Source organism: Danio rerio, chromosome 18 (assembly GCF_049306965.1).
Source record: "Danio rerio strain Tuebingen ecotype United States chromosome 18, GRCz12tu, whole genome shotgun sequence".
In the NCBI taxonomy this organism is placed as follows: domain Eukaryota; kingdom Metazoa; phylum Chordata; class Actinopteri; order Cypriniformes; family Danionidae; genus Danio; species Danio rerio.
In genome coordinates, this window is record NC_133193.1 from 28,725,924 (window position 1) to 28,738,702 (window position 12,779).

The 12,779-nt window shown below is 36.3% G+C and overlaps 1 protein-coding gene across 50 annotated transcripts in view; it reads left to right on the forward strand.

The window, feature by feature from the left end:
- Positions 1–12,779, forward strand: part of plekha7a (pleckstrin homology domain containing, family A member 7a) — a 205,598-nt gene that overhangs the window by 185,360 nt on the left and 7,459 nt on the right. For 40 of the 50 annotated variants that reach the window (XR_012393785.1, XM_068214833.2, XM_073929526.1 and 37 more), the window contains 4 exons: positions 2,576–2,761; positions 4,471–4,567; positions 4,648–4,730; positions 7,747–7,959. Coding sequence is in view for 49 of the 50 variants with exons in the window: in XM_068214833.2 (XP_068070934.1) it covers positions 2,576–2,761; positions 4,471–4,567; positions 4,648–4,730; positions 7,747–7,959 (579 nt within the window). In the remaining variant the exon portion in view is untranslated. Of the gene's footprint in view, positions 1–2,575; positions 2,762–4,470; positions 4,568–4,647; positions 4,731–7,746; positions 8,522–12,779 lie in introns of those variants that run through there. The other 10 variants (XM_073929534.1, XM_073929537.1, XM_073929524.1 and 7 more) reach the window with 1 other exon arrangement.

Consider the following 12,779-nt stretch of genomic DNA (forward strand, 5'->3'; position numbering starts at 1 on the left):
GGATACCACATATTTACACATATATACTGTATATATACAGTTGAAGTCAAAATTATCAGCCCTCCTGTGGAATTTTAATTATTTAAAAAACATTTCCTAAGAGTTGTTTAATGGAGATATATATATTTCATACACAGTGGCAATTTAAAATGCTTTACATTAACAAAAATAAAAAAGACAAGTATGAAAAAATAAAACAAAGAATAAAAGAGATAAAAACATTAAAATATGTTAAAACAGGTTATAAAAGAATGTAAAAGAAAAGAAAGACATAATGATGTGATCTGTCGGACATAGCACCGTGCTCATTCAGTAAAGGCACAGCTAAACAGATGTGTTTTAAACAATAGTTTTACTAATTCTATTCTAATAACTATTTGTTGTCTTATAAACACTAATATACAGTTTAAAGTGCTGACAAACAGTGGTTTGCTCTGTAGCAAATAGAAAAAAAAAAAAAAAAATATATATATATATATATATATATATATATATATATATATATATATATATATATATATTAGGGGTGTCACGATTTTGATTTTTAATCGAAATCGATCGAAATATATGCTCAATTTCGATTATTGAATCAAAAAATAGAATTGTCGATGCTGCCACGCCCCCATGTCACGTCAGCTTGGCTTGCCAAGCGGGAAAAAAAACAGGCTTGTTGAAGTGCTTGTTAAACTGCAGAAGCAGGAGACCCGTCGACAGAACTTAAACCCTCTCCTCTTTCAATGAAGTCGCCGGTGTGTAAGCATTTTGGATTTCCAGTGAGTTATGTTGACAACGTTCGTGTTGTCGACAAAAAAAAACACAGTTTTGCAAGCTCTGCTATGTACGTATTACGTACGGTTCGTCCGCTAGACAACACCGGCATCGCGATCCTCCGCCCGCCCCCGTTGCAAATCCGCTCGTGAAAAGTACACACTCAGGCTCTGTTTACACTGTCTTTGTTTTTAAATGGCATTTTAGAACGACAACGATTTGACATTCACAGTGGCGTGTAGCATTTCTGAGCAGCCCTCCTTCCTCTCTACCTCTGAAAATGCACATCACGTGACCACACAGACACAGATGCACACAGCCATGCTGTCCAGACAGCAGGTCCAGGCAGTCAGAGGGCTGCTTCAATCTTTCACTCACTCGTACTTAGTCATTTTAGCGAACACCTCAGATACTGTTGGCTGGTTCCTGTTGGTTGTGCCTCTTTTTAACAGACGCCATTATAACGACACAGATCACTGCCTATTCACGAGTCTCGCAGAAAAAATGATTGACAGGTGGTAATTATGTGAATTTGAGAGGATCGTGACACCCTTAATATATATATATATATATATATATATATATATATATATATATATATATATATATATATATATATATATATATATATATATAATAAACTGCTTTTATTCCAACCAAACTAAAGAAAATAAGAGTTTCCCCAGAAGAAACAATATTATAGGAAATACTGTGAACATATCCTTGCTCTGTTAAACATCACTTGGGAAATATTTGAGAAAAGAATACACATTTTAAAATACAGGCAAGAATACTGTTAGCACAACTCTACAAAGCTTACTTCTATTTCAAGTACACCTTGTAGCACAGATTAAACTTTGGTTCCTGATGTCGTTTACAAATCCCTGCAAATCCTTACATCAAGCTATTTTTGCCAAAATCTGGGGAAAAAAATGTAATCGTATTATGGCTTTAAGTTCTTTGTTTAAAAGTTTGTTGTTGAAAACATATTAAGCATATTACTATGCATATCTGCATTTTTCTCTCCGCACAATGATTCTGTGTGCTAATTATAGAAGTAACTTCATTATCAACTGTAACAAATCAGTCAAGTGTTTAAACAAAACTGTACAATAAGTTGGGGTTATTCTCCTCACAGTCCATCAATCAAATTGAGATAAGAATGAGCAAATTACTTTTATAAAAACCATGAATAACCTTAAGACTCAATAAACAAGTCTTTCTGCAGCAATATTTACAGACATGTATTGACTATTACTGTACTGCAGGGAACAAACAGTGAAATCAAAGAGCTTTAGCCAAAGATATGCTTGTGGTACTAATGTCCTGTTAAAATACCATACATAACGTTAATTTCATGACAGATCAAAATAAAACATGAAGCCAAATGTACCTCTCGCTCAGTTTCCACTATGTCAAGCAATAGTCTCAAATTCCTGGAAGGCCGCAGCTCTGTTTAGTTCCTACCACCTCCAACCCACACTTGCTTAATAGTCTATAGTAGTCTTAAACACCTTGATTATTTGAATCAGCTGTGTTTGATTAAGATTGGAGCAGAACTGTGCAGAGCTGCGGCCCTCCAGGAATCCAGTTTGAGACCTATGATGCAAATGGATTATTTATAGAACAACCTCATTTAAAATCATTTGCTTCAGTTCTTTTGAATAGAAGTTTCCCAAATAGGAAGTAAAACCCATAATTTAAAAAAACACAGTAGACACATGCAGAAATACTTAACATAAAATAAATAAAAAAAAACAGGGTGCCTTAAAAAGGTTTTCTTGATTGTGTAATGTTATGTTTTCAGGAAGAGGATGATGCTCCGCCCAGACCACCTTTGCCCCTCCTGTATGATGAGGACACACCGCCAGTTGTCCCGCCCCTTCCTAAAGAGACATCGGTCATCAGACACACTTCAGTGCGAGGCCTCAAACGACAGTCAGATGAGAGGAAGCGGGATCGCGAAAGCAGCTACAGTAATGGAGATTACAGGGTAATTTCAAGTCCATTGTGTTGAGATTATTACAACTAACAGCTACTGTAGCTGACTGGCTGCAGTAATAAACTGGTAACACTTCAGTTTAAGTACAAATTCTTACTATTAGCTAGTGGTTTATAGCCTGTCTTTTATTAAGATATTGGCTGTTTATGTACTTATAATGTACACTCACTGGCCATTTTATTAGGTACACCTGTCCAACTGCTTATTAACTCAAATTTCTAACCAGCCAATCACATGGCAGCAACTCAATGCGTTTAGACATGTAGACATGGTCAAGACAATGTGCTGCAGTTCAAACCAAGCATCAGAATGCGGAAGAAAGGTGATTTAAGAGACTTTGAAAGTGGCATGGTTGTTGGTGCCTGACTGGCTGGTTTGAGTATTTCAGAAACTGCTGATCTACTGAGATTTTCACGCTCAACCATCATTAGGGTACACAGAAAATGGTCAGAAAAAGAGAAAGTATCCAGTTAGCGGCAGTTCTGTGGGCGCAAATGCCTTGTTGGTGTCAGAGGAGAATGGCTAGACTGGTTCGAGCTGAAAGAAAGGCAACAGTAACTTAAATAACCACATGTTACAACCAAGGTATGCAGAAGAGCATCTCTGAATGCACAACACTTCAAACCTTGAGGTGGATGGGCTACAGCAGCAGAAGACCACACCGGCTGCCACTCCTGTCAGCTAAGAACAAGAAACTGAGGCTACAATTTGCACAGGCTCACCAAAATTGCACAATAGAAGATTGGATAATCGTTGTCTGGTCTTATGAGTCTCGATTTCTGCTACGACATTGGTAAGAATTTGTCATCAACAACATGAAAGGATGGGTAGTGGTGTAATGTTGTGGGGGATATTTTCTTGGCATACTTTGGTCCCATTAATACCAATTGAGCATCATGTCAACGCCACAGCCTGCCTGAGTATTGTTGCTGACCATGTCCATCCCTTTATGACCACAGAGTACCCATCTTCTGTTGCTTACTTATTTTAGCAGGATAGTGTGCCATGTCATAAAGCGCAAATCATTTCAGACTGATTTCTTGAACATGACAATGAGTTCACTTTACTCAAATGACCTCCATAGTCACCAGATCTGAATACAATAGAGCACCTTTGGTGGAATGGGAGATTTGCATCATGGATGCTCAGTCGACAAATTTGCAGCAACTGTGTGATGCTATTAAGGCAATATGGACCAACATCTCTGAGAAATATTTCCAGTACCTTGTTGAATCTTTGCCATGAAGGATTAAGGCAGTTCTGAAGGCAAAAAGGGGCCCAACCCTATACTCGCAATGTGTACCTAATAAAGTAGCCAGTGAGTGTAGCTATAGAATGATCTTATTCTAAACCCAACTACTATCTCAATAACTATATATAAGAAGCACATTAGTATATTGAGTTAAAAGTCTTAGTTAATGGTGAGAATTATTATTAAAATAAGGAGTAACCAATAAATGTACTGAATTTTTATTTAAAATAAATTGTAAAGCCCAAGAACCTTAATTTGTCTAAAAATTAAATAAACAGAATATTGTTTAAATACTATAATAACATGAATAATACTAAAATAACTGCTATTAAACTAGACTGAAATCGCCAAGCATATTTAAATAATATTTGCCGGATATTTAACACCTGCAGTTATGGAGCATGATATTTGAGTTTTGTACTTTGTATTGTAATTCATTGTTGTTCAGCTGGAACTGCGCTCGTACCTGAGTGAACCAGAGCTTCCTGTAAGTGCTCATGGAGCAGATCATGTGGACCCTGGCTACCTGACTCTCCAAAGAAGAGGTCAGACATTATTATAGCTTAGTTAACCATTTCTTTTGCCAATGTATCTGGTAAAATACTATGTCTCTGTGTTGCCGTAGGTCTGTCAGGTTCCTCATCCAGAATTAATCAGTATGGAGTGGCTTCCTGCTCCCTGAGGAGAGATTTAGAGTTATCCACAATGGCAAGTACCATATCTCTTTGGACTAAACTGCATTTACTAATTCAATTATTAGGAATTGTTTTATTTTGTAGGGCTGGATGATTAATCAAAATGAAATCACAAATGCTATTGATACCTGTGATTGTCATGCACATCTTGTCAGAGAAGCAGAGTTGTGTGTTCAGTAGTAAAGCTCTTCCAAATGCCAGAGGGCGTTCTCACATGCAGAAACTTCATAAACCAATGAAGAAGAAATCCAGGAAATAGCATTTTAAACAGAAAATAAACACACAACTACAGAATCACCTCAAAGAAGGATTTATTTCAAACATTCGACAGAAGTTATAAAGTGAGGTTGGAGTAAAATTGTATTAAATGTGCTTTTTTTCCTGCAGCATTTACTACACAGAGCCTTTACTTGGGAAGCATTATAACAATGATTTTCTTGATTTTATTATAATTTGATTAAATTTATATACATTTTAAACTTTATTTTGAGTAACTTATATAATGTGTGGTAAATGCTGCAGTTAGAACCGGCTATATTGAAAAAATGCGAATGAAAATTGACTTCAGTTAATTACCCAGCCCTATTATCTTGTGTATGTGTACAAAATTATTATAGTACTATTATTTTTAGTTATAAAAACTGTTTTAAGTCAGTTATTTCAATTTTTGCTGTACTGTGTCTGTACTAAATATGGGTTTACATTAATTCAATGTTATATTTGTTTGCACAAGGAGTCTGACTGCAGCCAGTTCTCAACAGAAATCTGATCTCACATTCATCCATTATTTATTATAATGTTATTCACTATATTATTATCAAAGTTGGGTGTAACGCATTCCAAAGTAACACGTTACTGTATTCTAATAACATTTTTGGGAACGCAGTAACTTAACAAATTACATTTTAAATTCATGTAATTTGATTACAGTTATTAAAGTCAGTGTAATTGCGTTACTTACGTTATAAATATAGTTTTCAGAAAACAATATTTGCTTTTTTTAAAATAACGTTTTCCGCTGCAATGTCAGTTACTGAACATTGCTGGAGAATGCAAGCTGAAATCGAGCTGGAATAGCTGCTGATGAGAGTAGTTGCTTCTTTAAGTGGAAATACAGACATTTGATTTCATTGACCGTAAACACAAAAATATTACTGTGAAATGCAGTTTATGTCCAGTCTCTAAGGAACTTTCGACTGCTTTTAACTCAACTACTAACTTGTTCAGGCACTTGAACAGAAAGCATTATATGACAATGCGTGTCTCCAAGGAGGACACCTGTGCCCCAAAACACAGCAGCCCAACTCAGCCCAAACAAGCTAAATTGAATTTTTGTGCAGGATCAGAAGTAAAAGTCACTTATGAAAATGTAAAGAGAAGCTTAGCTGTTTATGGGACCATTCACACATTGCATCTTTTGCACACACACACGTTTGTTATTTACAGAGGCACGCAGCTTATGTATTCCAGATTTCACGTATTCAACATTTGAGCGTTTACAGTTTGTCTCCACAACCGCAGTCCTCAGATATGTGTTTTTTCTGCTATGAATGTCAGCAGTATCCAGTTTTCTTCAAAATGTCTTCTTTTGTGTTTAAAAGAACTAAAAACAAAAAAGACAAACAGGTTTGGAACACGTGAAGATTAAGCAAATGATGAGAGAATTTAAAGGTTTGGGCGAACTCTTTCAATCTTTTGAATTTGTCAAGCTGCTCTGTTAATGTTGTTCAGTCAATATTACTGAATGAGCTGCAGTGTATTTTGTATTTTTTACATGTTTTTAAAGTCAATTCAAAGTAAAGTAAAGTAATTAGTTATCTGATTAATTTTTACATGAAATAATTACTAAAGTAATCAGATAACATTTTTCCAGTAGTAATCAGTCATTTGTAATCGATTCATTTTTTTAAGTAACCTACCCAACACTGATTCTTATTCTTTTGTATTATAACATGGTCATATCCAGACTATTTAAAATATTACAAAAATGCATTGTTTTGATATAAGGTGTGCATCTATACATTTTGTAATGCAGTTATAAATAATGTACTTTTTTATTGATTTTTAAAAATATTTTTTATATAATTTGTCAGATTAATTTTATTGGTATTTGATGCCTTATATATCACAATTTGTTCTTTTTATTTATTTACTTTTTAAGGTCCCTGAAATCAATATATAAGTTAGCTTGCTGGATTGTTGACTACTATCTTGGCACAGGATGTCGACAATACGTCATATTGACATTGTATCCCAATGCACCCCAACGATGTGGGGAAGTTGGATTTTGTTTGGAAATGAAAATCGGGTTGACGTCAGAATCCAACGTCAGGCCGATGTTAGTGTCCAACATCAAACCGAAAATCAGCCTAAAATTAACCAAATTTCAATATCTAATCATGTTAAATCTTGATGTTGTGTGGTAGCCATCACTATGTCATCTATCAGACGTTGGATTTTGGTCACTTTCCAACAAATCCTAAAATCAACCAAATATCAATGTAAGTTGACATCGTTACTGGATAACGACGCTGACTAAACATTGAATTTTGGTAACTTCACAACCTAAATCTAACCTAATATTAACATTTTTTGATGTTATGTGCGAAGACGCGGTGGCACGGTGGTTAGCACTCTCGCCTCACAGCAAGAAGGTCGCTGGTTCGAGCCTTGGCTGGGTCAGTTGGCATTTCTATGTAGAGTTTGCATGTTCTCCCCGCATTCACGTGGGTTTCCTCCGGGTGCTCTGGTTTCCCCCACAAGTCCTTAGACATGCGGTACAGATGAATAGGGCAAGGTACATTGTCCGTAGTGTATGTGTGTGAATGAGTGTATGGATGTTTCCCAGCGATGGGTTGCAGCTGGAAGGGCATCCGCTGCGTAAAACATGTGCTTGAAAAGTTGTTGGTTCATTCCGCTGTGGCAACCCCAGATTAATAAAGGGACTAAGCTGAAAAGAAAATGAATGAGTGATGTTGTGTGCCTGATGGGTCTATATCTGTTTCATTCTTGTTCTGTCCCACTGGCAGGAGAGACCAAAGAGTGCCTTGGAGCGTCTGTGTTCAGGAGAGCCTCAGCTGGAGCAGCAGTCGCAGCCGCAGAGAGTCAGGATGAGTGTGGAGGAGCAGCTGGAGAGAATGAAGCGACACCAACGAGCGCTAGTGCGCAAACGCAACCTGAGTCAGGGTGAACGCCACCACTCCCGCGCCTCCACTCGACCGGTCAACTCTGACCCAGGATCAGTACGTTACCCCCCACCCAATAAACACAGGGACCCTCGCTATGGCCCTCCACTATAAAGCCACAATGCTAATACGCTAACACACACACATTAACCCACGAACAAAGCACAGTTCTGTTGCATTAACAGGTGGGACGGGGCCATACTGTGGGTGTTTTTTTAGGGATTTTGGACAGACACATGGAGCGCTGCAATGAACTCCTGACTTGAGGACTTGAGAAAATGTATCGAATGTGAAGAGAAAAGGATCTTTTTTTTTGTTTTCCCCGACTGCCTTTCTGATCTCTCACACAATGGATTTGAAACCTTTTTTTATGGCTGTTTTCTCAGATGTTAATCGACTAAATTATTTATTAAATAATCACAATATATTTTCTGAAATAATTTGTAAAGTTATATTTTGTATGGATAATGGTAATAATATGGTGGGAATTATTGACCTTGCTGCCTCGTGTTTATGACAAGATTAACTATTGTTGGTAATCAGCTGGGTATGAAGATTTTTCTGTGTGCAATCGTTCCTAATCATCGTCTCATGTAGAGGAATAAATCAGTGAAGTGCCTCTTCTTCCTTACCTGAATGTCAGCGTCAGAATATCCTGCTTTAAACAAACAAACAAAATGAAACTGGGAAGCTTCTGGAAGTATTTTTCCTATTCAGTTTTACTTAGAGATTTTGCAAAAGTCTTATAAGCCATCCAAAATGGCAATTAAAGAAGATTTGCAACATTGATGATTCATAAAAAGTCATTTTGGGAGTCAACAAAGACTTATAAGGTAAAGCGAAATCAGGACCAATGGTTCCTGACGATACATTGAGATCTTTTGAGGCTAAATATTAGTCTGTGCAAGAATGTTATGAATAGCATTGCTGTGGATCAAAATATAGATAATGTTATTATTAATGTTTAGTTTTTTGCACAGACCAATTGATTCACTTAAACTATGCCTTTAATGGCTTTGATGATGAAAAGAACTACAGTTCCATCAAGCACTATGAATGAAAGTCAAATTATAATGATGGATTAATACAAAACTCTTAATCTACAGATATATTTAGGCCCCTAAATATTTAGACATCAACACAATTCTAACATTTTTGTCTCTATACACCATCACAATCCATCTGAAATGAAATTAAAAGGATGTGCTTTAACTGCAGACTGTCAGCTTTAATTTGAGGGTATTTACATCCAAATCAGGTGAACGCTGTAGGAATTACAAGTTTGCTTATGTGCCTCCCACTTGTTAAAGGTCCAAAAGTAATTGGACAGTTGGTTTCTACGCTGTTTCATGGCCAGGTGTGTGTTATTCCCTCATTATCCCAATTGCAATGAACAGATAAAAGGTCCAGATGTCCAAGTGTGCTATTTGCGTTTGGAATCTGTTACTGTCAACTGTCAAGATGAGATCCAAAGAGCTGTCACTATCAGTCAAACAACCATCATTAGGGTAAAGCACAAAGTCAAAGCACATCTTGTTCATTTCATTTCAAATTGATTGTGTTGGTGCATAGAGCCAAAAAATGTTAAAATTGTGTCAACGACCAAATAATTATGGACCTAACTGTGTGTAAAAAAAAAAAAAAAAAAAAAATATATATATATATATATATATATATATATATATATATATATATATATATATATATATATATATGATTTTCTGCCATAGACATAAATCTGGAAAATGTTGTTTACTAATATTAAATTAAGCATGTTTCAATTACATCACTGACAGTGCTTTATGGGGGTGAGTGAGCTATACATAAAGTATTTAGTCACAATTTGCTCATTTTTAAATTTGTTGCAGAATTATGGCTAATGTAGTTATTACTGGTCCTTATGGGAAATCATCAGTAATTTGATGCATTAAAATAATCAGCACTGAAATAATGAGTAGGTCTAATTTTGACAGTTTATTAGCAACTGTTAAAAATTAGTTCCGCTATGGAAAAATGAATGGGAGTTTTACTTCTGGAACACGACTGCAGTAAAGTTTCTGATTGGCCATGAGAGCGTTTACTCAATTACTCAGTTTCTTTATTTGCTCATTGCTAATGCTAGGAAACAACCATTTGAGTAGGACCATTGTGTCTTGATTAGGAACATTAAAGAGTGTTTGGCAGAATCAAACGTTCAAACATCTTTCAACTGACTGCAATTAGAGTAATCAGCAGGAGCTGCCTGATATTTGGGTTTTCTCAAAATCACTTTTAAAAATCATGCTGCATTAAGAGGGTTTTCTGTTGCTCGCTTGCTTCAAGTCTCTTGATCACTTTAAATTGATGATTGTTCACATCATTGTTGGGGACTGCCATTTGGGAAAGCACTTAATCCTCCTAAAAAATAACAATCCAATAATCAATTCACATCTTTTTCCTCACACTGCCCTGTTGTTTTCATTCATGGCATGGTTAACACCATTCAGACATTTTTCATTCAGCTATCAGTGTGCCAAAAAGACAATGGAAAAGAATTAGCAAGTAGTTTTTACAAAAGCAGTAATAAAAGTACTATATATGAATATCTGTTAATGCCTATTATACTTTGTCTCACTGAAAGTAAATGAACATAGTTTACTCACTTCTCCATAAATCAGGATAACGTTTCATTCCTAACAGCTGCCAACTAACCCTACCTACCTACTAACCCTAGTTTCAAACTGACATCATGATTTTTGTATCACAGTCAATTGATAAAACAAAACATGGATTAAACCATGAACATGTCTCTGTATCTCAAGATCAGTGGTTCTTAATTTTTGTCCTTGTGACCCACCTCTGTTATTAGTTACCACACCTGATAGAGATAATCAGAAGTCCCAATTCACCTAAGTATGCTGCGATCACACTAGACTTTGTGCTTGCATAATTCGGTCATATGTGGAAGTGAAGAGGAGCAGGATAAAACAGCATGATTAGACATTAGGAAAGCGAGTGATTGCTCCATATTATAAGTGTCTGTAGAAAGAGGTCATGTTTTGATTTTCTATTGGTCTCATGCAATCACGTGATGTGATTTTGCAGGTCAAAATTCACCAAGCTTGAACATTTGAATGCAGTGAAATGCGAAACTTCTCGCACAAGCCAACCCAGTACTGGAAAACACCCATACACTGTTGCATTCTCAGACACAAAGTACTCTTTTTGTGAAGAAAAAGCACATACCTTTGATTGTGTAACAAAAGAGCATTCATTGGTGCATACTACATCCTTATTAATGGACTGTTCTGTTGCTTAGTTACGTGTTCACAATATCGAAGATGCAACAGCACTTTAAATAGACATTTGTGGGTCTTTCATGCAGAGAAATCTCCTCAGGAGATTTGCATAATTATGATTTCAGAAGTTAATGATCAAACACGTCTTTATAAAAGTACCTGAGATTAAATATAATGCAAAAAAAAAGTTAAATAAATATTTGCAGTTAAGTGAGACATTCATTCAAGCATTTTTACCCAAGCCTCTCCATTTAACCCTGACTAATGCTTATCTGCCATGTTTGTAGTTTAACACTTTTTACTTGTGTTTATAGTTCTAATTGGAATCAAGTCCAAATCACAATGTATTGTTGGCAATATTAGCCATTAAAATATGAAATTTTGTTTTTTATTTTTGACCATCCAACTAACTTTAGAATATTTTAATATACTATCAGTGCATCTGAATTAGCTTACTTCCCTACTATCTACAGTTGAAACCAGAAGTTTACATACACTGTATAAAAAAGGCACATAACCATTTAAAAAAAGTCAGATGTTAATGTGACTAAACTTTTTCTCTTTTAGGTAAGTTAGGATTAATAAATTTGTTTCTGTTATGCTTAATAGCAGAATAATGAGAGAGAGATTTTTGAGAAATTATTATAACTTTTCTTGAAAGTCAAGTTTACATACAATAAGATTATTATGCCTCTGAAAAGGCTCAGATGATGGTGTCAAGGTTTTGGAAGTTTCTGATTGGCTAATTGACAACATTTGAGTTAATTGAAGGCACAACTGTAGAATAGTTTTTAAGGAAAACTTTAAACACACTGCTTCCTTGTGTGACAACATAATAATAATAATTGATAATTCCTTACATTTATATAGCACTTTTCTGGGCACTTTAGCACTTAACACAATGGGGGGGAATCTCCTCATCCAGCTATGGCAGCCATTTTGCGTCAGACCGCACACCACACAAGAGCTGATTGGTGGAGAGGAGACATAGAGATAAGTCCAATTATGATATGGGGATGGTTAGGAGGCCATGATGGACAGAGGCCAGTGGGCAGATTTGGCCAGGATGCCGGGGTTAAACCCCTACTCTTTTTCAAAGGACATCCTGGGATTTTTAACGACCACAGAGAGTCAGAACCACAGTTTAATGTCTCATTCGAAAGAAGGTGCTCACTGAGCAGTATAAAGTCCCTGTTACTATACTGGGGCATTAGGACCCTCATAGACCGCAGGTTGGGTGCCCACTGCTTTCCTTACTAACACCACTTCCGGCAGCAACCTAGCTTTCCCATGTGGTAGCCCTGCTAAGCTTCAGTGGGCGGTCATGTGAGAGTTACAGAGAGCTAGCTGCCGGCTACATGGGAAAATCAACATGCCAGAATCAACAAAAAAGCCAGATTACAATTTGCTACATTACACTGGAATATAGACTACTTTTTGGAGACACGTCCTGTGGTCTGATGGAACTAGGATTGAACTTTTTGGCCATAATGGCCAGTGTTACAAAGCTTACAAGCCTAGGAACGCCATCCTAACTAAGTATGGGGGCGGCAGCATCATGTTGTTTGGCCATTTAGCTGCAGGAGGGACTGGTCCACT